Source organism: Phycodurus eques, chromosome 11 (genome assembly GCF_024500275.1).
Source record: "Phycodurus eques isolate BA_2022a chromosome 11, UOR_Pequ_1.1, whole genome shotgun sequence".
Classification (NCBI taxonomy): domain Eukaryota; kingdom Metazoa; phylum Chordata; class Actinopteri; order Syngnathiformes; family Syngnathidae; genus Phycodurus; species Phycodurus eques.
Genome location: NC_084535.1, coordinates 20831663 through 20858667, shown reverse-complemented (window position 1 = coordinate 20858667; position 27005 = coordinate 20831663). Strand labels below are relative to the sequence as shown.

The 27005-nt window shown below is 41.9% G+C and overlaps 3 protein-coding genes across 9 annotated transcripts in view; 1 reads left to right on the top strand and 2 right to left on the bottom strand.

Annotated features, from left to right (window-relative positions):
- The window catches only part of cpeb3 (cytoplasmic polyadenylation element binding protein 3), a 43628-nt gene extending 40134 nt beyond the window's left edge, over positions 1-3494 (bottom strand). For 3 of the 6 annotated variants that reach the window (XM_061689678.1, XM_061689682.1, XM_061689683.1), the window contains exons 1-2: positions 3359-3494; positions 1533-2341 (exon numbers count right to left, since the gene is read on the bottom strand). In XM_061689678.1, coding sequence (XP_061545662.1) covers positions 1533-2330 — 798 coding nt within the window. In that variant the 5' untranslated portion in view covers positions 2331-2341; positions 3359-3494. Of the gene's footprint in view, positions 1-1532; positions 2342-2524; positions 3052-3358 lie in introns of those variants that run through there. The other 3 variants (XM_061689680.1, XM_061689679.1, XM_061689681.1) reach the window with 3 other exon arrangements.
- A 464-nt stretch (positions 3495-3958) lies between these two features.
- marchf5 (membrane-associated ring finger (C3HC4) 5) lies at positions 3959-25758 on the top strand. The gene is made up of 6 exons (XM_061691031.1): positions 3959-4402; positions 13628-13830; positions 21613-21743; positions 21977-22160; positions 24069-24235; positions 24614-25758. Exons 1-6 carry the CDS (start codon positions 4359-4361, stop codon positions 24728-24730), a joined length of 846 nt encoding a protein of 281 aa, XP_061547015.1. The 5' UTR covers positions 3959-4358; the 3' UTR covers positions 24731-25758.
- Positions 24726-27005, bottom strand: part of ide (insulin-degrading enzyme) — a 40968-nt gene continuing 38688 nt past the window's right edge. For both annotated transcript variants that reach the window (XM_061691029.1, XM_061691028.1), the window contains exon 25: positions 24726-27005. In XM_061691029.1, the coding sequence (XP_061547013.1) occupies positions 26910-27005 (96 nt within the window). In that variant the 3' untranslated portion in view covers positions 24726-26909.

Here is a 27005-nt window from a genome sequence, read left to right as displayed (position 1 = left end):
ATCAATCACACAGAAACCCACAATTTGGTACTGGAGAGGATTTTAGCGAGAAGCCAGTCGAGCGTGAAAGGAATCTCCTTGCATTATATATTTATGTCAATTGTCTTACTTGACGAACATAAAACTCCACAGTACCCACAATATGAAATCATTACAACATTAGCAGGTTTGTCTTATGCTCTATTCTTCCAAATCTGTGTTTTCATCATGTGAAGTTCCAAGTCACCTTGAGATTTAAAGCAAGAGCACTCAGCTGGCCTCTTATGATAATCTATTTTGCAGTCAGCATTAATAAAGCAAAGGGGGGAGAGAGAGAAAAAAAAAGACAGGCCATGTGAAAAACAAGTCAGTATTGGCAATAGTCAGGTAGTCTACTTGCAATTGGATATGCCATGCTGAAAAAAGGTGGCCCCTTAAACAGTTTTGAGGCTGTTCGTACAAGTAAACATGAAGCCTGTGAAAATTGTGTACATTCACAACGATCTTTACATGTATGAACAGGCTGTCAAACAGGGGATATTGCTCATAAATATCAATATGGAGCTCTCCAACAATTTCGTTTGATTTCAACACAAAGGTATCGCCCTATTGCCTCCCGATCATTTTGTTACCCTCATGGTTGGGAGTGACCAATTGCTTTAAACAGCTGTAAACGTACCGTACAAAAGCACTGAATAGGACATCTTAGGTTGTTTAAAAACTGGGTTCAAAATAATCTGGGTAAAACATGGCATCCAGGTTGGTAAGGCAATTCCTTTTTGCTTGGGATAAACCCCACAGATGATTGTCAATCAATATCAATATTTTATTAGATTACTGATCGTTTGTTATTCAAAATAAAGTTTGTTGCCTCCTTGCTACGATGCCATCGTTTACACAAAACTGCACGCTGTAATGAATTTCCTCAGCGTCTCACTCTAATTGGCGTAATATTGTGAAGAACTGCAGCTCGTTATTATGGCTGCCTCATTGTCGAGACACAGCATACTGTTGAATGTGTCATTTAAACATTACAGCGTGAACTCGAAAAGAGGGTATGTTGAACCATTAGTTAGGTTATTATAGAGGTATTTTTGTTCTGTTTCTTGGGTCCCTTGATCAATACCATTATTATAAATCGTAGTTCAGTACTAGTAGTAAACTGTGAATAAGAACTATTCAAACAGCTCCATGTACAGTATTTGATTTTGAAACTCTGAACTGATCAATTGAATCTGAGACGAAATAACTCATTAGCTGATATAACATATGCCATTAATTTAATCCGGTGTAAACTATAGCCTATATGAATGGCATCAACGGTGAACACATATTGTCATCAAAACACTGTAAAACGGCAACAAAATACATATTGAGGTGCTGGCTGCAATGAACAATAAGGGCAAATTAATGGCATGAATAATAAAGCAATATTTCTCAAACTTAAAGTCGGAACATGAATCTACTGTATATGATTAGACCGTCTTGTCCCTATCCAATTAACAACGAGGATTAAATGGGAAGTTATAAAGTTTCTTTGAGAGTGTGTTTACCTGGAAAGGTAGCAAATTGCTGTCAGTCCTGAAGGCCCCGTCCTCGTTCCAGGCCTTGGGGGTGAGGGGCCCGGGTCTTGGAAATTTCGGCGGTGCGATAACATTGCTGCCGTAAGGTTTTTTCATGGGGGAAATTGGGCTCACAGGAGAGGAAAGAGCTCTGCGTGGGTCCCTGCCTGCCTGCAGCCCGCTCCAAGGGTGGTTGGAGCCGGTGCTCCACCCGGCGTTTTGGTGATTATTCCAAGCCGGTGACGATACGGCGGAAGAGGACCCTTTAGCGATGGTCTGATAAGCGTTTCTCTGGGGGTAGGGGCCTCGGCCGGGGCTGAGCGGGGATCTGTGCTGGGGCTGCTGCGCCGGTTGTTGATGCCGTTGAGATTGAGACTGGGGGCCGAGTCCCATCTGCGGGGAGAAGTGACTCCCGAAGACCGCGTTGACGTGGTGGGGGAAGTTCTGGAAAAGCATCGTCCCGTTCACGGAAGGTATTCCCCGGAAAAAGCTTTCGTCCACCACGTCGGTGTTCCCCGTGGACCAAGTGCTTCCGAAAGAGGAGGACGGGGAGGAAATGGGACCTTCCGTCTCCTGTGGCTGCCGGTGGAAGTTCAACCCTGGCAGGATCGGTGACTCCATGGACACTTTGTCCGTAGTGCTGCTCCCGGTCGACGGACTCTCCGACCCCGGTGATGAGGAAGAGGGCTCCAGTGGCGGGGTCGGGGAGGGGGGAGGGTCTATTTGCGTCGGATCTTGCCGATGGTGAGCCTGGGCTGTGTTTGTGTCCATCAGTAAATCATCCTGCATGGTTTGAGGAGCTGCAAAACAGATGTATTCAACACGTCATTGTTATATTTCAGCCGAGCGCACGGCACATTTGCAGGGCCGCCGCGCCTGACCAACAAGTGGAGCGACTCCGTTGAGGATCTGACGTTAACAGGCCCGCACAAGTGCAATAAAACCCATTCCGCGATCACCCATTGAATCGAAAGCGAACGCACTCCAAGACTGTATCAGAAGGACTCCTCGACGCCACGAATTACACGGAGCACATACGTGGAGATAGTCACCCGATTTTCGCCACGTTGCGTTTTCCCCTTCCACGCAGGAAACTCGAAACTGCAACGTGAAACTGAATGGCTTGTGGGCATAAGACCTCCCCTGTGCTCATTTGCATACGTCGGTAAATACAGCTGCCCTTCCGTCAGGAGAAGAGAAAAGGCACCTTGACCCATGCGGCCAGTTATTATGCATGACTTGACACACTTAGTCCACGCGCAGTGACGCACCTACAATGCTTTATTAATGCGCGTGCATCCGGCGTGCGTGCTGCGAATATGGTAGATGGACGCAAAAACGTCCTGTTGTTCAACGGGAGCGCACTGGCCGAGGTCTGGAGTGACACGGATGGAGCCCCGGAAACGGTGCCTTTTCGAATGTCCTTTCTTATACAATGTATATCATTTGACTCAGACATTGAACGCAACTCCAAAAACAAATGTACACACGCGCATCATTTGAGCTGCTTGACAACAAGAAGTTTCAGGTCATCGCAGCAGAACTGCAGTGCACACACCCCAGCAGCACTTAATCCGCCGCCCCCCCACCCAACCCCAAGAGGTAGTACATTTCCAAGGTCATCACAACAGCCGAACTGTCGTCTTCGTTCAACGCGTTGCCACAACGTGAGTTTACAAAGAACACTTTGGCACACTAACGACGTGCGATCCATTCCATGGACCTGCCTTGCCTTGAAATCCCCCTTTAATCCATATGTGTCCCCCGACACGAGCAAGCATGCACCGCAGCCGTTTGTCAAGCTATCGCCAAGTTACCTTTATCGTTCACCCTTTTGGGACTCGGAGGGGGGGAAGGGGGAATAAATATATTTCGGTTTGCCTCGTCTAGCTTTAGAAATGACAAACGAGCAACCCTTGTTCCGAGGTAGTCAGCAGTCGCTTCAACAGCTGATTGACTGCGGCGCATGGATGATGCCGCAGAGGCTGTAGGGAGTTGTAGTTTATGAAAATACAGCTCTGACGTGAACGACACTTGTTTGCCTGAAAACTACACCGAAGGAGTAATAATGTTGAATTTACAATAGGCAAACAGAAGGCTAAATAGAAACACTTGATCTTGTCCGTTTTTTTTCAACACGTCAAAGGCAAAACACATTCCTAATAATGTAATTATTGTGTGATTCTTTTTATTTTTATATCTTATACATTGGCATGTTGTGATTATGATTTATGATGATAAAAATGCGACGAAGCAGCAGACATACGCTAATTGACATCCCCTTTTAATAAATGGCACGACTGTACTATAACGTGACAGAGGAGTGGTTAAACTACATTTCCCATGTCGGGGAAAAGTCAAGCCAATGGACACGTGGTTATTTTGGTGACGTTTCACGCATGGCCGTGCTGCTGTGGGCTGCCTCACAGCCGCCTGCTGTCATCGAATCCGAGTCGAGCGGTCACACCGATGTGGTAATATGAGTGACAGCCTACTTGGCCATAGCCAGAATAAACATGTTTGCTTTTTGCCGTAGTGCACGAGTTGCAGCGAAGTGATAGATAGCCCGCAATAACCGCAATAGAATCAATTGTTTTGCTCAAAAAATAGGTTGGTTGGTTGGTAGGTACGCCGACCCGCGTCAACACGAAGGCCTTTGTAGCTTGCTTAGCTAGCGGCCGTCCCTGGTGCCCGTGATTTAACGGGTTTTTCCTTTTGTTCTTCCTCTTTTTTTTTTTTTTTTTTAATGTATAGCTGCAAATTAAGTCATCGGTTGCAGCAACACGGCGTCTAAACGATATCATATTGTTCTCGATAATGGCGGACGAAGATGAGGTGGTCTTGCAGCAGAATCTGGACAGGTGAGTGTACCGCTAGCATTCTAATGGCGGCTACGTACCAGTATGTAAAAGCACAACAGTTGTCATCAATTGATGGCTAACAAGCGATAGTCTTTTACCACTGTTATGGTTATATGGAAACACCAACTTTTGCTGTTATATTTTACTGCTTGTACATTACTTTGACCTGTTAACTAGAGTCATGCTGTTACTTCTGAGGAAGATTTTTATTTTTTTTTTGGTAGTCATCCACGTTCAAGGCTTTTGAAGTTTGTAGCTTTGTTTAAGGCTATATTTTGAAGGATTTAATGAAATTGAGCACATGGAATCTGGTGAAATATAAAAGTTTTGTGTAAAATTCAAAGACCAATTGATTTGACCAACATTATCAGAAAGCTCTTTTAAAGTCGAGGGTATCATTTTCCTGTGACAAATATTTTTTTTAAAAGTTATGAATATTTAAAGTCGATGGTATCATTTTCCTGTGACAAATATTTTTTTTACAAAGTTATGTATATTTAAAAGAGCTTAAAATACACCAATTTCTTGCCAACATGTTCATACAAAGACAATAGGGGTCAAGATTATAAGTCTGACCTTTTTGTTGAATCCGAGATTCAAACTGTCATCTTTATCCTAATTTCAAAAGGCTGGTATCATTGGAAAGCTTGCTAAACACAGAAATGGACAACCCGATGAATTGATGAAGCTAAAGTAAATATAGAAAGCTAAGTGACCTGGTTAACAAAATAATGGTCAGGAGCTGAACATAGTTTGCAAATGGGGAAAACCTTCTTCAGTTTGAGTACATTTTATGGGGTCTTGCATGCATGAAAATGTATCTTGCCGTTAATAGGAAGCCTCATAAGCAGTTACCAAAATATGTAACTGCAAGCTAGCATCAGTGGCTCATTTTTCATCAGTGGCACTGTGAGTGCATGCAGAACAGAAATATTGCTCTTAGGGAGTATTCACACCTGCCTCATTTGGTCCGCTTTAAATGAACCAGAGTTGGTTTCCCCCTTAGCCTGGACCTTTTGTGCAGGCGTGAGTACACACCAGCGAGTCCTGGTGCTAACCCAACAACTGCTCCAAGACCTACTTTTTGAAGTGGTCTCGGTCCGCTTCCAAACGGACTCGTGCAGATCATTTGTGTTGTGAATACAAACCGGCCTCGATCCGACCCAACAAGTCAATATCCCATAGCTTATAACGATAGTGAATGTTGTACGTCACGGCCGTGTGTTTCCAGAAGTATAGATGGCTCCACGTGTAGCTCTCAGTCCTGACACATACACTGAACAAAAATATAAACGCAACACTTTTGTTTTTGCACCCATTTTTCATGAGCTGGACTCAAAGATCTAAAACTTTTTCTACATACACAAAAGGCCATTTCCCTCAAATATTGTTCACAAATCTGTGTTAGTGAGCATTTCTCCTTTGTCGAGATAATCCATCCCACCTCAGAGGTGTGGCATATAAAATGCTGATTAGACAGTGTGATTATTGCACAAAGTAACTGTATTCTGGTTACTCTCCTGGGGAAAGTAATGCATTACTTTACTCGTTACTCAAAATGGCGGAATTTGGGAGTAACCACTTTTACCGGCACCACTGTTCAGATGACTTTTCCTTGGTCCATTCATGGTTGAAGAATGGTTCAGAGCAGTAGCAGAGTAAAAACAGAACAGCCAAAGTCAAGTCAATGTATCACTGTACCTACTGCGCTACCTGGTGGAACCACTGGGCATTACAGAACAACCTAGTGGAACCACTGGGCATTACAGCACAACCCGGTGGAACCACTTGGCATTATAGGACAAGGTCAAATGAATGCAGTCATGATTTTGGTATGATTTGGGCGATTCTGTACCAATCTTTGGCGGGCCGGATTGAAATGATCAATGGGCTGGATGTGTTTCCCCACCCCTGGTCTAGATGGAGGGAATTTTTCCAAATATCAGTCAGTATTAGTACATAACCTTTCGGCTTCTACCAGAAAGCTGAAGCTGAAGCTGAAGATGAAGGGCAATTTCATCTTTCAGCATGACTGACCCAAACACACATTCAAATCAACAAAAGAAATGAGCAAAAAAAGAGAAAATCGCCTGTTGGGATAACTGGTATTTAAAGTAGGACTGCTAACATTGTCTTAAATGCAGTTTTCTTTTTCTTGGAAGTTGTAGGCTTGAACCCTTTGTCAAATCATATGCCTTTTACCCTTTCTGAAGAAGCGCTACAAAGTTTTTTCACTCATTTTTGCTAGGTTGTGGGCTAGCTTTTTTACTACCTTATCACATGACAGAGACAAGCAGTTTGAGCTGTGTGGAGAAGCACAGATGGATTTATCTGATTTTCAAAATAAATTATTTCAGACTCTGATCAATGAAATATTTTTTGTTCAATCTTTGCCCCAATAACACATGTCCAACTGTATGGTGCCAGTCCGCACCCCAGTGGTCAGGGAATGCTGAGTTAAAGATACCGGAGGCCAGAGAAAGAAACACCGTTGATAGAGGGAGAGAATGACATTTAACAGCATGTGAGATTCTTTTCTCCGAGGTTTTGCTGCAGTGTCTTTCTGCTTCATCATCTCTCCTCCTGTCGCTTGGCTTCAGCTTCGTTTGTCCTGATCTCAGCTAAATGAAGGACAACTTTGCTATACACTGCAGAATATTGTGGCATTTTCAGCACAGTATTAAAATGATAAACGGTCTCACAGCATGCAGGTGTGTGATGAAATATCATACATTTTACTGTAGTCGCAGCTTTAGTTTTAGATCTTGCCCAGGCAGCATGTACACCATGACCACAAAGAAAGCGACTGCTAATTAAATATTGGATTACTACGGCCTAGTAATGAAACAAACATTTACATACCCGACTTTCAAAGAACCCAAAAGGACAAACAGCCTGCCTGTAAAACAACAGCAACAAAAAAAAACATGTCCAGTGACTGATATGCTGACATGCTCAGACCTCTAAAAGTGAAAGGCCAGCAAATGTTATAGAGTACACTAATAAATGCCATGGTCCCAAATGAGACCCCCCGAGTGTGATTTATTTTGTGAAAAATGAACTTGTTTCACCTTCAAGGCATTGATAAAACAATTACAGGCACGTTAGGTTCAAACAACTTTTTAATTTGTATTATTATTATTTGTTATATCACATACTTTGCAGTGTAACTTGTAGGCATATATGTGATGTAACCTGGGTTAACATTCATTTTACATCATCCTCTGCCAGGCCACTCAACCTGTCAATCAAAAATATTTGATTGTCGAACACTTCACAAATATAGTTTTTGTAATCATCCGGATGTCAATTTGTCATTTAGTAGAACCATAAGGAGGTTTTATAAGGTTTTAGATGTTTTGTTATTCCCATTCTTGTGCTCTCATGTCATTGCGTTGTAGTGTGTATCCCGTTTCCCAACCGTCACCCTACAAAGACTGCTTTTATTTCACAATGGATGTATCTTATATTCTCGAAAAATACTAGCGCTTGACTTGTGAGATGAGACCCACGCCAAGGTGCCACACTTATTTTTGTACACAGTGTTAATCATACATGCAAATCAGTCGCCGTGAAATTTGCCATTTTGAACTCAAAATAGGCCATTTCCGTGAATCGTACAGATCCGATGAGTTTTTCTTGGGGGGTCGCTGTCGTTCTAGGCTGTTTCATACTCCTTGAATGCTGGCAGCTAGATGCATTCCACACATCCGCCATCCACACAGATGTAATTGTGAATATTACTCCGCGGCGAACTAATATGCTGGCGCATCGGCCTGAGGTTCCGCCTGTGAGCTCGGGACCGGCTTTGGATAAATCACAGCAGTTGACGAGACTAGAAAAAAACACTTCCGCCGCTTCTGCTAAGAAGTAATGGTACTTTTACTCCATTACAATGATCTATATGTCTGTTGCTACTTTTATTTATCAATTATTGCTTCTTTATCAACTATTTCGTGAGCGAGACTACAACTTAGACTTCCGCATTGGCGCTGTTTGCTCACCAATCAAACGACACAAGCAAGTCACATGACCTCACACATCGTCTTCTATTGGGGTTCCCGGGCATAGGAATTAAAACTCGCTAAGCCAACCCGGCTGATCATCGTACCTACGTGGTGGACATATTGGTAAAGCCATCGTTAGCATGAAGGCAACGGCACGCAACTTGTCGTGTTTACATTTAGATGAACAAAAACAACAGCTTTCATGTAGTATTTTTTTCTGGCACTGTCTGCCCGAAAGTGGATATTTCAGCTCACTTATAACTTGAGAAAACACCGTGGAGTAAATAGCTGATGTTTTGACTGTGCATACAAACAACATCATCAGAATTTGCTGAATTTGCATTTTATTTTGTAATTTAAAAAAAAAATGTTTTATTGATATTCACGCCTTGGTTAAAAAAAATCAGAAGTTACTATTTACTCAGTACTTGAGTAATTATTTCACTGTGTACTTTTTACTCAAGTAATTTGTTGGAGGATTACGTTTTACTTTTACTCGAGTCACGTTATTGTCAAGTAACAGTATTCTTACTGGAGTACAATATTTGGCTACTCTACCCACCTCTGGAGCAGACATCCTCGATTGCTACTCTTACGTTTAAGCAACATTTTTGCTCATCAGATCAGCCAGTGTCGTATTTGTTACACTGGTTTTGTATTTTCACGTTGAGGTGCTGTGGGTCAGGCCCTGGTTGTGGTCCCAGTGGGGGTCCTTAGCCAAACTGTTTTGCACATACCGGCACAATATACCTACTGGGGGTGTACCTTTAGTGTCCTCTTTCACGCGCACCCTTCCCCCTTTAACGTCCGCATGCTGTCCTCAGTCAAGGTCCGCCTTTCCTCTATATAAGCAGCGTGTCGGCAGGAAATGCTCCCAGTCGGTCAAGCGGCGCGCTCATCAAAGTCACACAACAACTTTTACAGATTTTGGAACTCTGTGCACACATAAGGCGCGCCGGTCGTGAAAATACGGTAATAATTTCCTGGAGGATGCATTTGGGATTAGCCTTTGAAGTTGGTAATAGTGAAAAATTAAGTGAAACAGACAATGATTGTAGTCAATTATTTTCCAGAATGCTTAAAGAGGAGGATGCTACTCATGTGGCACAGCTTGAAGCAGGCATCAGGTGCAGGTGAAGTTGGCCTGGCTCACGTTGGAGGCCAAAACAAAATGCAATTAGGCAAATTTAATTTGAATCCTAAATTTGTACATCAACATGTACTTGAGCAGTATAAATAAATGTTTTTCTGTGTGAAGAAAATTTATTTTGCCTTATTGTACTCTTCAGAGTCTTCTAGATTGCTTAATTTATGTTAAAATCAAAAACATTCTCTGTGGGAGCCGGGGTGATGCCCCAGAGTCCTCCTTCAATGTATTTTTTCACCTTTTTCATGCCTTTGGTTTTTGCATGTCTGGTTAATCCAGCTCTGCAGTGATAGTGATACAACGAAAGTGATGGATGAAGTTCTACTTGAATCAACAACAATGCAATGCTCGAAAGAACTTGCAGCATTTAAAGTGCGTCACAAGTAAATCTACTTAAAGCATACCTTTAAACTTAACATGCATACAGGAAAAAAGAAAAAAACAACACGTAGCTGGTATTAAGTGGTGTACATGGATACAAATGGATTTTTACTGTGAGTGTCCTCTATATTTAATGTAGACTGTTTTGATGCGAACACAGCCCTTTATGCGTGGACACTGGTTAAGTCCAGACATAAAAACAGTAAACGCTGCAACATGTCTTTTTTTCTGAGAGTTGCACACAGCTATAATGAAAAGCAATAATTTCTGAATTATGTTTGATCTTACAAGCCAAATGTTTTCACCTTGATTATTGTTGTTGCACAGAGGCATTCTTTTTCTGGAGTTCTGTTAACCTATGTAGAGGCAAAAGGTGAGCTATAGGTTCAGGTTTCGCATGTAGGATTGCATTTCGCTGGTGGTTTATTAAATCCTGTCCTGCTGAGGAGCTGGGTTACCCGAATAGGAGCTAATGAATCTGTGAGAGCACTGTGTTTTGTACCCCCCTCTGTGCCCATTGCCGCTGTTTTCACTCTTGACAGCTTTTTAGCTCCCCAGTCACAGCTTTTCTGTTGTAATATTTTTATTTATTACTCAAAACTAGAAGGTGACAGATTACCCTCAAGATCGCCTTTAGACCTATGGAAGTATCTATGAGTAAGATAATGCACCTAAGGTACATTGTAACCACACTGAGTGAAAATTACAAAAGCACAACTGTCTGTTACCATTTACTGTGTCAAGTAGCTGAGTGACAACCCAAAGAAGGGGGATGTTGTGGCGCTGTTAAGATAGTTGACTGATGCATGAACGAAGACCTAAAGTTTACGTCAGATTTAGATTTACATGTAGCAGTGAGCTAACTGTGCCACTTGGAGCATAAAAACATATTCTCCTGTATGATTGCTTTAGTCAACAATTTGGAAGCTACCAGACGTGGCACTAAAATTCAACTAAAACCATTTTGGTTTTTCATAACCCATTCATTGTTGAAGCTTCCATCTATCCATCGATTTTTTTTGCTTCTCCTCCCTAGGTTCGTGGTCGTGCTGGAGCCTATCCCAGCTATCATCGGGCAGGAGGCAGGGTACACCCTGAACTGGTTGCCAGACAATCGAAGGGCACATATAAACAAACAACCATGCCCACTCACATGCACACCTAAGGGAAATTTAGAGTTGTCAATTAACCTACCATGCATGTTTTTGGGATGTGGGAGGAAACCAGAGTGCCCAGAGAAAACCCACGCAGGCACGGGGAGAACATGCAAACTCCACACAGGCGGGGCCAGGGATTGAACCCTGGTCTTCAGAACTGTGAGGCAGACGCTCTAACCAATCAACCACCGTTCCGCCTTGTTGAAGCTTTATAGGTGTAATTCTTTTCTGTTCATGCCTGATGTGCAGCTTAAGTTGCTCAGCTGTCTGGGGTCTGTGTTTTTGTATTTTGTACTTCATAATTCGCTACACAATGGGAGACTGGTCTGGACTGCTGGGAGGTCAGTCTAGTACTCTCACTACGAAGCCGCACTGTTGTAACACGTGCAGAAAGTGGCTTGGCATTGTCTAAAATTTAGCAGGGACGTCCCTGAAAAAGATGTTGCTTGGATGGCAGCATACAGTGCCGCCAGAAAGTATTCACACCCCTTCAATTTTTCCACATTTTGCTATGTTACAGACTTATTCTAAAGCTGATTTGAGTATAGTTTTTTTTTTTCAACATTTTGAAGACCGTTGTGCAAATGTATTGAAAATGAAAACATTTAAACATAATAGGTCCATAAATATTCACACCCTTGGCTTGTTATTTTGTTGAAGCACCTTTGGCAGCAATCACAGCCTAATTAGTCAAAGTGGCACTTGTAGCATACAGTCCCCTCCAAAGGTATTGGAGCGGCAAGGTCAATTCCTTTTTTGTTGTTGTTGTATACTGAAGACATTTGGGCTTCAGATCAAAAGACGAATATGTGACAAAAGTTCAGAGTTCCATCTTTTATTTCATGGCATTTCCATCTAGATGTGTTAAATAACTAAGGACAGAGCACCTTTTGTTTAAACCCAACCACTTTTCAAGTGCGCAAAAGTCCTGGAACATGTGACTGATGGGTGTTTCTAGTTGGTCAGTTGTTGCCTTTTAGATTGATTGGTTAAACATTACTTATTTTTGGCTGTGGTTTTCATCTCTAAAAACTGCATTTGCTGTTAAGCAAACATGAAGACCAGAGAGCTGTCTATGGGAGAAAATCAAACTATTTTGAACGTAGGAGAAGAGGCAAAATCAATCAGAGCAATTGCACAAACAATGGGCGTAGCCAATTCAACAATGTGCAATGTCGTGGAAAGAAAAAAAGAAACTTGTGGTGTACTGAGCGACAGACATTGAACAGGTTGGCCAAGGGTATCAACAGCAGTTGATGACAGAAACATTTTGAGAGCTGTGAAGAAACACCCAAAGTCAACATGTTGTCAGTGACATCACTGCCAACCTCCACGGGGCAGGGGGGAAGGTGTCACAATCCAATGTTTGAAGAAGACTTTGAGAGAAATATACAGGCCATACCACAAGATGGAAACCACTCTTCAGCAAAAAGAATCGGTAGGCCGAATTGGATTTTGCAAAGAAGTACAGAGATGAGCCACAAAAGTTTTGGAACAAAGTTTTATGGACTGATGAGACCAAGATTAACCTCCACCAAAGTGATGGAAAGGCCAAAGTATGGAGAAAGGAAGGATCTGCTTATGACCCAAAACACACGAGCTCATCTTTGAAGCATGGTGGAGGTAATGTCATGGCTTGAGCTTGCATGGCTGCTTCTGGAACGCGCTCACTTAGTCTTTATTGATCATGTAACTCATGATGCTAGCAGCAGAATGAATTCTGGTCTATAAATCCATTTTGTCTGGCAATTTACAGAAAAATGCATTCAAAGTAATCGAGAGAAGCGTCATCATGCAACAAGACAATGACCCAAAACACACTGCCAACACAACAAAGGACTTCATCAGCGGGAAAAAGTGGAAGGTCTTAGACTGGCTAAGTCAGTCACTGGCCCTTAACCCAATAGAGCATGCATTTTACCTCCTGAAGAGGAGAGTGAATGAAGAAACAAACAAGAACTGAAAGAGGCTGGAGTAAAGGCCTGGAAAAGCATTTCAAATGAAGAATGCAAGTCTGGTGAAGTCAGTTGGTCACCGGCTTGATGCAGTTATTGCAAGTAAGGGTTATGCCACCAAATATTAAATGTTTTTCACTTTAAGTTAATTTGTCTGTTCCAAGACTTTTGCCTACTTGAAAAGTGGTTGGCTCCAAACAAAATGTGCTCTGACCTGAGTTGTTGAACACATCTAGATGTAAATACCATGAAATAAAAGCTGGAAGTCTGAACCTTTTGTCTCCTATTCATCTTTTGATATGAAACCCAAATGTCTTCAGTATACAACAACAACAAAAAAGGAATTGACCTTGCTGTTCCAATACCTTTGGAGGGAACCGTATGCTACAAGTGCCACTTCGTCTAATTACCTTTATCTATTATCTACCTATTAACTACCTTTATCTATTGATTGGCATGCATATACATTCATCAACTTGACCTTTATGGCAGTTTTATTGATTTTTGAATTCACATTTGATCTGTATTCCAGCTTATGTTTCGTCTTCATCAGACCTGTCTTTATGTATTTTTTTTAGGAGCTGCTGGGTATGCTTCGCAACAGACGAGGATGATCGCACAGCAGAGTGGGTGCGTCCATGTCGCTGCCGGGGTTCCACCAAATGGGTCCACCAGGCCTGCCTTCAGCGCTGGGTGGATGAGAAGCAGCGTGGCAACAGCACAGCCCGTGTAGCCTGTCCACAGTGCAATGCAGAATATCTCATTGTCTTTCCCAAACTGGGTAAGTGGCACATTGGAAACGATCCAAGGGGGCTGGTGAAAGTAGCTGCAGGATTAAAAATTGCAGAAGTACAAGCTTTACTTTTTATTTGTTAGCATTATGTTAAGCTGCATTTTTTTCATGACTTGTTTGGCAGGAACATTTTAGACCTTGGTATAAGCTGTTGATTACAGAAGCTATCGATCCATCATGAGTGTATATTTTTTAAGATTTATGAGACAGCGGACTGTTCAATTGTTACAGTGTATAGCTCCTGGCTGAATGTCCAATAGTTGTTTTGGAGAACCAGCAGGTTAATTTATCCTGACTTGTCAATGTGATCCAGTGATTTTCAAACACCAGTTATATGACTTGACAGGAGGCCCAAGCCCGCTTGTGAGAATCTCCTTATTATCCAGTTTTCTTGTCCTAAATATCCAGCAATCATGTGTTAGAGATTAGTGTGGTAACAATAATGTTTAAAACACACATTTAAGCATAATAGTGCACACTTGTCACAGAATTATTTGTCAGCCACAGGGCCACTCGAATTTTATCTTCAAACAGCAAGATTCTGCAATGTGAGATGGGACCTGGCCTCAAGACAATGTTGTCTGCAGGAAGCCTGAAAGGTTCATTTATATTTATAGAGACCAAGGCTGTGCTGTCACTCAGTAAGGTGCTATAAGCAGAAGGTTCAGCTCACTTCCTTCGCCCCAGTAAATAACCTGCTGCATGTGATATTTAGCACTTGGCTGGAAGCTTGCTATTTTTAGATGAAAGTGTTAATTATCAACCAGATTATTTGGTGCTAAGGTCCCTGAGGAACTCATAATTACTGCTGTATCAATTTTAACACTGACAAACAACGATGTTTAAAGCTCTTATTTGGGAGGAGCAATGATGTTCAAGTATGAATTCCGTGGTTGATTTAATTGTGTGGTGAATATAAGCTGTTGAAGGCATTATAGTTAAAAAAATATTCTGGTAAAATATTCTTTGATTATAAAATATGCCTTGATTGATAATAACACTGTCAATAAACACTCGATGTCATCATATAACTCTGGCCATCAGCGCACCTCACTTGACCTAATTTCAGCCAGCATCAAAGGATTAACTGTATTGCTTTTCCTTTGGCCTTTTGTCATACGTTTTCTGAAAAAAGATGGTGCTAAGAAAAAAACATAATTGAAGAAGGATACAGACCGAATTTTACATAAGCAGGCCAGTAAAGACTCCTATCCTTGTGGATCCAGTGTTGCATTGTATTTCGGTGCCATGCCAGTTGGAGATGATTGCCAATTGCCATGTGGAAGACTCAGTGACACGTTTAGTATTGATGAGTTTATTTTGGTAGATTTCTACTTCCTGTTTTTGTTCTTATTCCTATTCTTGCTGGTTTTGACAATTTGTGAATAAAGACTTGGATATGGATATTCTTTAACTGGTGTGCATTTGAGTCCGATATGCTCGGCTGATTGACAAGGAAGAGCAGTGAGTGATGAAGTACAGTCGTGCTCACCATTATTGGCACCCCTTCATTTTTGCATAATCTGTATAATACCTTCAGAAATAAATGGAAATATACCAAATTTATATCAGGATCTTTAATTGGCGGTCCAAAGTAAAGTTTTTTTTTTTCAACTTAGATATTGTAATTTCTCCCCACCCCCCAAAAAAAAGCATGTGCAGCAATATTGGCACCCCTCAATATTTGGTTGCACACCCTTTGGCAGCGATGACAGCCTCCAAACGTTTCCTGTATCTATCTAGAAGCTTTTTTCACTTGTCAGGTGGTATTTTGTCCCACTCTTCCATTGCAATTTGTTCAAGTTTACATAAGGTCGTAGATTACATTGATCTATCCATCCATTTTCTTTACCGCTTATCCTCACTAGGGTTGCGGGCTGCTGGAGCCTATCCCAGCTATCTTTGGGCGGGAAGCGGGGTACACCCTGAACTGGTCGCCAGCCAATCGCAGCAGCTTCCCCCAAAGATTTTCAATTGGATTGAGATCAGCACTCATTGCTGGTTATTTAAAACAGTAATTTTTTTCCTCTTCAACCATTCCTGTGTACTTTTGGATATGTGCTTTGGGTCTTTGGCTTGCTGGGGAACCCATGAGCTTCACCTCAAACAAAGTTTTCTTCCTCTGGGTAAGAAATTTCACTCTAAAATCTCTAAAAATGTCTTATTTCAAGATGCGTATGATTCAGTGAAGGCTTCCAGTACCAGACTTGACAAAGCAGGCCCACAGCATTATAGATCCTCCACCATATAAAGCTTCATTGCGCCATTTGTAAACATACTGTTTGTGTGCATCGCCAAAAAGCAGTTTTTGTTTCATCTGTCCATAAAATATTATCATTTGCTTTTTCGTGTCAAACAGTTCTCGATAGAAAAACGTTTCACTTGATTTGTTTTCTTCAGGAGATATTTCACATTTAGTACTTAAACTCCTTGGGTGCCAATAATGGTGCGCACAACTGTAGGTTGTCACATTAGCTTCTCAAATTAGCCTCTAGCTGACTAGCCACTAACTGGCTAGCATCTGAATGCATGTCACTTGTATAAACTTGTTTTTTTGAAGAACACTTTCAAAGTATCTTTTATTATTGCCACCATATTAATAGAATGATTAGAGGTTTTCTTCAGTATTAGGGTGTGTGCGGTGTTAAAATCTGTAGTAAGATTCAAATGTAGCCTCACCTCACAAATCTCGCCGTCAGACCAAATCCAGGCTTCACTAACACACACAAGCGCGATTGTCAAACCCGGCCATTCATAATGGCATGCGATTAATGAAAATGCGTGGTTGTAATATTTACAGTAGTCACAGAGAACACATATCCAGCTTTGATAAGATAACCTTTGTTAGTCTCACACTGGGGAACATTTCAAGAAATTAGTAGCACTAGCATTAATCTAGCATTTCCACTGTAAACAAACCATTACCCACAGCTGCTATGTTGATAGCATGACTTATTCTTACTATAATGCGAAATGTTATTGTTTGAAGTTTATTTTTTTATTTTTTTTAAAGTAAAAACAAGTGAAAAGAAGTGGTACATTTTCCTGTCAAGTAGAAATGTTGTTTCTGAATCCTCTAAGCTGCCTCAGGTCCCTTTGCTCTGCTTCTGTTTGCTAGTCTTATACTCAGTTATTGGCAAATGAGAGAGGGTCTTTTTATTTTATTTTTTATTTTTCTTTTGTTTCTGGAGTTGGATATTCGGCCATAGTAGTTTCAGCAAAGCTCCTGAAGCCCAAAGTAACAGTTCAGGGCGACACTACTGGGTGGTGCCTGCTTCAAATGTTCCGCGAGTGCATGAGAAATGATTGAAACCTTGTCAGTCACACCTTCTGTCTCTGATTGGTTGTTCCTCCGGTGCAGTGGTTTGTTGCAAATTAAATTAGAGGCTCAAGATGGATCCAGAGAGGGCTGGTTTTTAAATTTTTTTTTTTTTTTTTAGTTTTTTAAAGATCATTTTGCTTATACAGGTCATACTGACAATAAAAAAATAAATAAATAAAAATCAGCTTTATTCTTTTTTTTTATTTTATTCCGCAGTCTCCCTTTAAATATGATATTTGCGATTTTATGCTGGTAACAGTTTTGACTCTGTATTCGTCTACATATAATCTCAGTGGGACAAACTGTCATTTGACCAGCATCACAAGATGAATTGTCCTTGACTTTGGATGTTCCACGGTAATAGGAAATCAAAATGAATTTCAAATGCCCTGCGATTGGCTAGTGACCAGCCTAGGGTGTACCACAAAGTCAGCTCAGAAAGGCTCTAGTTTACCTGTGACACATGATATCAAAAATAGAATGATGGATAAATCTTTAAAATATAATAATTGAAAATTCTCTCAAAGAAAGTACCACTAACGTGTGTTCACAGTTTGAATTATTTTTTTTTAATGTATTTTTAAAATTACCTATTGGTGGTGTTCTGAAAGAAGTTGAAACCCTGTTTCTAAGTTAACTGTCCAATTGTCATGTTATCCACAGAAGGCTTTTGTAGGACGCACAATGAGAATGTAGTGATTCCAAGTTTTCAAATCTTTTTTTTTTTTTTTTTTAAATGAATTCCCATTTTGGGGTCTTTATCATTATATTCGGGGCACTTTCTTTGTCAAATATTGTCAGCCTACCACCTATAAGTTTAGTTTTTAAATTTAAACATTTAGTCAGTAGCGTTTTAGTGATTTATTATTTACACGTTCTTATAGCGGCCACTTACCATCTGCATGCCATCGCTGGATGACTGAATTGGCAGATGTGAGGAGAGTCATCCTTTTGTGAAAACAGTTCGGTAATCAACTTCTCAGGAATTGTCTTTGGAATCATTGGTGTAATTTCCCTGTTATAGAAACCTTTGAATTGGAGTCATGAGAAGATCATAAGATCAGCTGTCTTTTAAATTTTTCACTGAATCACCTAATACATTTTTAGGGACGGTGGGGTAAGAAATTATGTACAGCTTACCTGCTGATTTCAAATAAAGTCTCCTAGCCCCACTGTCTGGTGTCAGACAGAAGCGTGAGTGTAGTACTTTGAGTTTGGGAGTGGGGAGTTGGAAGTAAACTGGGTCAAGTAAGAGCTGATCAAGCAGCTCATCAAAAGCTGAGCAGAGTGGGGTGTGATGCTGCTTCTGGTAAATTGAATTGTGACAGGGATGCGTCTCATGTCGGGCATTTTCTTAAGTAGTTCAACACGTAAACTTTCACATGGCTAGTCAAACGATCAGTCATGAGCAGTGACGAAAACTGCGATATTCCAACTGGTTCGTAGGGACGGCTCTCTGACAAAATGAAATTACATTCAAAGATCAACTTGAAATTGCACCTGTCAGAGTGCTGACAAGCGGCTGTTATCTCAAGTCATTTTTTATCTCAATTGAGTCTATGAGATTGTAAGATTGACCTATTACTCATCTTTCAAGATATAAAATTCTCTCACATCTCTCACCAAGGCTCTTCTCCCCCAATTGCTCAGTTTGGCGGACGGCCAGCTCTAGGAAGGGTTCTGATCATCCCAAACGTCTTCCATTTCAGGATTATGGAGGCCACTGTGCTCTTAGGAACCTTAAGTGCAGCAGAAATTTTGTTTGTAACCTTGGCCAGATCTGTGCCTTGCCACAATTCTGTCTCTGAGCTCTTCAGGCAGTTCCTTTGACCTCGTGATTCTCATTTGTTCTGACATGCACTGTAAGGTCTTATATAGACAGGTGTGCGGCTTTCCTTATCAAGCCCAATCAGTATAATCAAACACAGCTGGACTCCAACGAAGGTGTAAACCATTTTAAGGATGATCAGAAGAAATGGACAGCACCCAAGTTAAATATGAGTGTCACAGCAAAGGGTCTGAATACTTATGGCTGTGGGATATTTCAGTTTTTCTTTTTTAATAAATCAGCAAAAATTTCAACAATTACATTTTTTTTCTGTCAATATGGGGTGTTGTGTGTACATTGAGGGGGGAAAAAAAAAACTCAAATTACTTTAACAAATGGCTGCAATATAACAAAGTGAAAAATTTAAGGGGGTCTGAAAACGTTCCGTACCGACTGTGATGTAGTAGCCCTACACAACAAGCAACACCTCCAAAATTAGCATGCCAAAGTATAGTGTACAATCGCAGTTTTTGTTGTTTTCTGTAAAATAACAATGTCGGGTGTAAAGCAAAGACAAGGATGATATACTTATGAATCTTTGTTGTAAATCCAGATTCATAGCTCTATTTTTATGTTTACACGAGATGCTCTGGGTTTTCTATTGTATCACCTTAAAGTCAGAAAGGTGAGTTTCACGCAGTTCAGCCGCATCACTACTGCAGTGACTCTGTTTTCTTGCAGCCTTTATTTTATTGCAGTGGTTGTAAAGGCACAAGGGCCCTGGACTGTTGTACATTATACCTTCCTTACACAGCCTGTTGTTGAGTGAGTATTCCTTGTTTGACTACACATGCTGTGCCTTAATTAGTTGTCAATATAATAGCAAGTTCGCAGCTTGCGCACACTGCCAGCTTTCAATTTAGGGGATGGAATAATGAGAGTTGGATGGGAGTCTTCATCTTCTCAGGGTTACTGCCGAGCTCATCTCATTTCCACAGACTGCCCGCTGTGAAACCCCACAGCCACATATCAGCTTTTCTATTTACCCAGCTTTTGTTTATTGTAATAGAAGTGTGGCGCAAGGAGCGATGGAAGCGGGTCGTCGTGTAGTCATTTTCCCGTGTGGCAGTACTCCCGTCGGCACCTGCTGCAGAGCCAAAGCGAGCCGATCTCGACACCGCTCAGAGGACAGCGTGTCCTCGGTTGCTCCTCCTTTGCAGTCGACTCTGTGCACATGGCAGCAACAGCACAGCTGAACAGAAGAAGAAGGCGACTTTATTGATCCCACAGGGAGAATTCACTGCCAACAGTCTGACAAACGTGCGCGCGCACACACACACACGCGTATACACTACTGAAGCATTGCCGTTTCTACCCCCGTTTTTAATTATCTTAATTACAAAATCGGCTGTCAGTGGATTTATTGAAATGCTTGGCTCTTCGTCCCGTTCGTCCGTCGGATCATTAATGGGTGACCCAATTTCCTCCAGCCGTGGCGGCGTAATGCTCAGGCAGGGAGAGAGCGGAAGGCATTCATACGCTGTCATCAAAATAAGCCACATAAATGTGCTCAAGCATCACAAGATCATTCCGGAACTACATTTAAACACAGGCGTAGTAGATCTGGGAAGTTGCAAAAGACTGGCAGCAGGTGAGTCTGCAATAACGCCACGTTAAAATGCAATGTCACAGTTTTAAACGAGTCCAATGTGGAGAGAGTAGCAACCCTACTTTATGTGTAGCACTTGGTCTGCTTCTGGAAATACAAAGTCTGTCTCATGGCTAAAAATAATCCCATAAATTCAGAATAACCCTCTCTCAGAATCCGTAAATGTTTTCATGTATTTCCTCTGCCACCTCCGTTCCCACACTTGATCTGCCAGCAAATGTAAATGTTGGGGCTGTTGATTTTACAGCTTTGATTTCATCCTTGTGCTGCGGGAAAAAGAGCTGTTCAGGCTTCACATCAGAATGGCCATTCGCCCCCAACATTAAGAAGACCCAGTGGTGGTTTGAAATGAAGAAAAAACAAAGGGGTACCTTTTGTCATTATTTTCACTCAAGACAGTTATTAATGGGTTTAATTTGCTGTTCATAGTTGGTTACTCTCTGCTGTCATGTGGTTCCAGTCAGACTTCTGTGAAAAGTGTACTGTACCATGCTAGCTCAGCGGTTAGCATGGCTTTGCCATCTTTTCCTGTTGTCTTCTTGCTTGGTGTGTACCACTTGAACTCTGTTCATTCTGGGATGTGGTTGAATCATTAAAATTGGGGAGAATCTCGGGCAAAAGTGGTTTTCCTCGGAAATAGGAAACGAAATCACTTGACCTTTAGAAAAGCATCTTCAAAATGGCCCAGGTGTTGTCGAATCAACACAGGTAATTAATTATATTTTCATAGTCCTGCTCAGAATTGGAAGATTCATTTAAAATGGATTCCCTTATAGGGAGCTCATTTTTGTTTCCTATACCGCATTATGTAACTGTGGAAACAGTTATGTCCCCAAATTTTGATTAACGCGCCCCCCCCCCGGCTGACCGACCAACCCCCACCCTAAATGTGTTTCCCTCAAAGCTGAACATTGCTATTCTTGCAAAGGCAGAATATTTTATTTAGCAATTGTGCAAGTGGTCATAATGTTGTGATACTCCTCATTGAGTTTTGATGTTTGTCTCAATCAGGTCCTGTGGTCTACGTACTGGACCTGGCCGACCGACTCATCTCGAAAGCCGGACCCTTCGCTGCCGCTGGCATCATGGTGGGGTCCATATATTGGACTGCTGTCACGTACGGCGCCGTCACTGTCATGCAGGTCTGACTAATGGAGTCCGTACAAGTTCGCTATTTAAATCATGAAAGCACCTTCGCTCTCCTGCGTTTGGTTCTTACTGTACTTTAGCTGGAATTTTATTGCTGTTGTCATTCAAGACACGATTCAATTAGGAATCAAATTATTAAAAAGATCTCAAGAAGATTGCAATTATGAAGATGTAGTCAAATGCCCAGTGTAATACAATGTGGTCGTTTACCTTGTCCCGTCTGCAGGTGGTGGGCCACAAGGAGGGTCTAGATGTTATGGAGAGGGCTGACCCGCTCTTCCTTCTCATCGGCCTGCCCACCATCCCCGTCATGTTGATCCTCGGCAAGATGATCCGCTGGGAGGATTACGTCCTGCGCCTGTGGAGGAAGTACTCGAACAAGCTGCAGATCCTCAACAACATCTTTCCTGGTCAGCATGCACAGTCCTCCCTCATATCGGGGTAGACTTTATCGCACGCAGATTTTTAAATCGTATACATCAAATTTTACTGTGGGATTTTGCGGTGATCATTTCCCCACATGAACAAATGTTACTACTCCACTTAGCAATAAGCGCGAGCCAGGAGGAAAGAGTGCGTAAAAGACAGTGATGCCAAAGATTTGGGATCATTTCATTTCACACAAAAAAAAAAAAAAAAAAAAAAAAAAAGGCAGAACTGGCTTACACCACTGCACGTCTACGATAAAGTAAACAGCTAATTTGATATAGCCAATCACGGCTAGTTAGAACAAATTGCAATCCCTTTTCTGTCAGTATGGGGTGCTGTGTGTACATTGAAGGGAAACATTTTAACTTAAATGATTTTAGCAAATGGCTGCAATATAACATCCATCCATCCATCCATTTTCTGAGCCGCTTCTCCTCACTAGGGTCAAGGGCGTGCTGGAGCGTATCCCAGCTATCATCGGGCAGGAGGCGGGGTACACCCCGAACTGGTTGCCAGCCAATCGCAGGGCGCATACAAACAAACAACCATCCGCACTCACATTCACACCTACGGGCAATTTAGAGTCTCCAATTAATGCATGTTTTTGGGATGTGGGAGGAAACCGGAGTGCCCGGAGAAAACCCACGCAGCCACGGGGAGAACATGCAAACTCCACACAGGCGAGGCCGGGGATTGAACCCGGGTCCTCAGAACTGTGAGGCTGACGCTCTAACCAGTCGTCCACCGTGCCGCTGCAATATATCAAAGAGTGAAAAATTTAAGGGGGTCTGAATACTTTCCGTACCCACTGTACCTGCACCTCACATGTATATGTTGTATTGGTATTATGCATTGATTCAAATTATATATGAATGATCAAATGAATATGTTTGGTACTTTGTGGATTTACATTTATTGCGGGGAGTTCTGGAGTGTAACCCTACTGTATGTGCCAGGGAAATGCTGTAACTCCGTTGGCAAAGACTTCTGCTGTAGGCTACACTCACTCTCTTCACTTTGTGAGCGGAAGATGAAAGAAATGCATTAATTCCTTCATTTTCTGTAGCGCTTGTCAGCTGGAGCCTATCCCAACTGACTTTGGGCAAGAAGCGGGTTACACCCTGGACTGGAAACCAAATTCAAATAACATTTTACACTCACATTCCCACCTCTGGACAATTTGGCAGGCCCGTGGGCCACAAATTCGGCCTGTTCTGTTTTTTTTTTTTTAAATCCTGCTGACTGAAGCATGGGGAGAACAGGTTTACACAGGAGACTGAGCTGAAAGTGGAACCCAGAAAAGTCAGTCATTGTTGCGTTGCAGCTTTTGCTTTGCTTCGTAAGGAATCAACACAGGGCTCTATTCTACTCGCCGTGGCGGCCCCCGGGCATCCGCCTGGAGGGCGTGCCTCTATGGTGTTTAACATTTAATTTCCCTCATGGGATGAATAAAGTATCCATCCAACCATCCATAAGCATTAAGCTAGCAGAGGAACATATGGTTCGATCATTTTGGTGTTTAAATAAACAATGTTCAAGACTCTTATATCAGGTTTACAGTAAACTTTGACCACAAGTGACAAACAGCTTGAAGCAAGTATGCATTGCCTCTTATTTGAATAATTGTCTTTTCATTTCCTCAAAGTGATATTGTTCAATAGACCGCAATAGTGAGAAGGAATACATGAAAGTGTTTATTTTAAAAAAAAAAAAAGAGAAAAGTGAAATGTGTTTAAAGAGTCTGGGTTATTTGAAACATGTTTCTTTGTCTAAATCACAGATTTTCACCAGGTTTCACGGCCTGCGGTGAAGGGGTTTCACTGTAATTTCATCCACCGTCACTGAAGTCAGAACCCAAGCTAAGTTTTCCATTGCGTGCGTCTCCACAGGGATCGGCTGCCCAGTCCCTCGCATCCCGGCCGAGGCGAGCCCCTTGGCCGATCACGTCTCCGCCACTCGGATCTTGTGTGGCGCGCTGGTGTTCCCCACGATCGCCACCATTGTGGGCAAGCTCATGTTCAGCAGCGTTAACTCCAACCTGCAGAGGACCATCCTGGTGTGTGGAGCCACACACGCGCACAGAATATAATCATTTCACCAGGGCCTTGTGTACTTCTGGCTGGCAAAAGTTGGAGCTTTCTCCAGTGGCACTGCAAGTGACCAAAGCAGAGCAATTGACAAAACGTTGAATAGCTTAAATCAGGGGTGTTCAATTGATTGTTGAAAAGGGCCACATGAGAAACTGGAACATGCTAACCTTAACTGTATTCCTTGTTTTAATAAGCTGCTGTTTTTGTGAATATCAGACAGTGCAACCTCAAACATGTTTTTGTTTTAGTTTGGCGGACACTCTCATTCTGCCACCCTGAAGTACAGTGAAGTTGTATACTTTATAAACATTATGAAAAGCTGTCAATTTCCATGTCCTTCACAGGGAGGAATCGCCTTTGTGGCCATAAAGGGGGCGTTCAAAGTGTACTTCAAACAGCAGCAGTACATGCGGCAAGCCCACCGCAAGATCCTCAACTTCCCTGAGCAGGAGGAAGCCTGAGCAAATGTCGACCCACGGTGGATGAGGTGTCAGTCAGTGTCACCATCCCACAAATGACCTTCCCACCATTGGAATCCTGCCAACTCTGTTTTTAAACCTCTATTTCGCTCTGCTGAAAATGGACAACACACAAACACGCACACCAGAGAATGTGTACACTACACCTACAGATGCGAGGACTGTAAAACCTCAATTGTATTTTAAGGAGAAGAAATGTAAGGCATGTAGAAGTAGGTTTTATAATAATAAATTGTTTTATAACATTTACTGGAAAAGTCCCCATTGCCTGTGTTTGGGGTGTTTCTATTGGGAGTCACTACAGTGTTTGGGATGTTTGAAAGATAAAATGTTAATTGTAGTTCAAACACAACCAGGAAGCATGAAGTGACTGCCAGGAATCGTCCTTTGTGCTTTTCCTCCTCAAGCTGCTCCCAAGAGAACAATGTGAACACACATTTGGCGTTTTCAGGCCTACACCTTGATTGTCTGGAAGTCTCGTAATAATAATCACATCTTATAAAATTACGAATTTTTGCCCAAACACAGACAGACATGCTGGTCCCATGGGAACGTAAAAGCGAGGATACAATTTTGATGAAAAAAAAGTTTTTCATCATGTGATCAACTCTATTTCAATATGGTTGTCACTGTAGACAGCTGAATGTTGTAATGGGGGACGTGTGGAAAAATTGAAAAGGTTCATTTATTCATCCAATCCCGTTGACTCAAATGTTGCACCAGCAACACTTGGGAATGTGAATTGGGTCAAGTTTAGAAAAGATTTACCACAAGTAGGTTTCACTGCTTGATTTTTACAAAATTGTGAGAGTGTGGAGCTGTGGCTGCAATAAAAGCTGAAAGTTGCCGTTTTCCCTCAGAGGAGACGGTCCGTACATGTAACTTTATTGTGAAAAGACACTTTGGAATATTTAACTTGCACGCGTAAGCTTGGCAAGCTTTCCCTGCACACAGTTTTGAGTTCAATCCTTTATCTGTTCTGTGAATAAATGTATTTTTCCAATTACAAATGAAGTGTTGTAATATTTAAGAACACAGCAGCATCACGTGCACTACTTGCTGGGCACCGACAGCATCTTAAAATGTAGGAAAATACTGAGCTGCAGGTGTACTAGCTTCCTCTCCTGGGAATAATTTGTGTGTGTGTGGTTACAAAGTTGAAAATGGAAATGAACCTGGAGAATTCTTATCTTTCAAATGTAGATGTCTTCTTAACATTAAGTTGGAGAACAACCAATGGAATATATAAGCTAAACGTCCCATTTCCGGAAATGTCCCACACTTGTTGGACTCATGGCTGAGTTCTCGTTCATTGCAATTGATTGAAGAGGGTTCTCCACCTGGAAATGATCTTAACTTGGCAATTAACGATAGAATGGGGGGTGGGGCGTCGGGGGAAGATTTTCCACAGCTCAGTGGTGCTGACATAACAATCCACAGTCCCGACCACAAGACAATTCTTTACACAACAAACCTAAATCAGAATTTGATCTCACATTTATTAAAATGAACAAAATAATGTAAATGACAGTCTGATAAAACTTTATTTGAATCTAGAACTGAAGGTTAAAAAAAAAAAAATAATCTGCATGTCAGTCCCCCTGAGATGTCTTTTTTGTAGTATTTAAAGTTGAAATTAAAAATAAATAATTTTTTTATGGGTGAGGTTCTTCAAGGTAAGCTGATTAAAAATACCTCAAAAGGGTCCCAACATTTTACCAGGTTAAAAAGAAAACCGTGCGAGGATTAAAACCATCTCGCCGAGGCAGATAAGGGACATGAGAATGAGTAAAAAGGTCTTTGTCAGGTGGTTGTCCTCTACAAATGCTTATACAGGACTGTGACATCATTTTTAAGTGTTGCATCTCCTGTTCAACTTGAACATGAGGCTCTACCGTTAATCACAGCTACAGTGATCTGTGCATCTCTGTTACACGCATTTGTTCCCGAGCTTCTCCTTGTAGTGGATCCAGCCTGCATGTGCAGACGTTCATATGTACTCGACCAAAGACACACAGACACAGACACAGACACAGACACACACACACACACACACACACACACACACACACTCATGCAGGCTCAGTCAGAGCCTCGTCTTCCCGATGTTCCGTGACAGCATGCGTGGATCCTTCGTGTGGACGCGGTCAGGCTCGCCCACTCACAGTTTGGCTGCCATGAAGTTGATGTGAGGCCTGACCAGAGGGAAGAGAGGCAGACTCCTCTTGAACTCGGTCATGTCCCGGACCAGCGACGG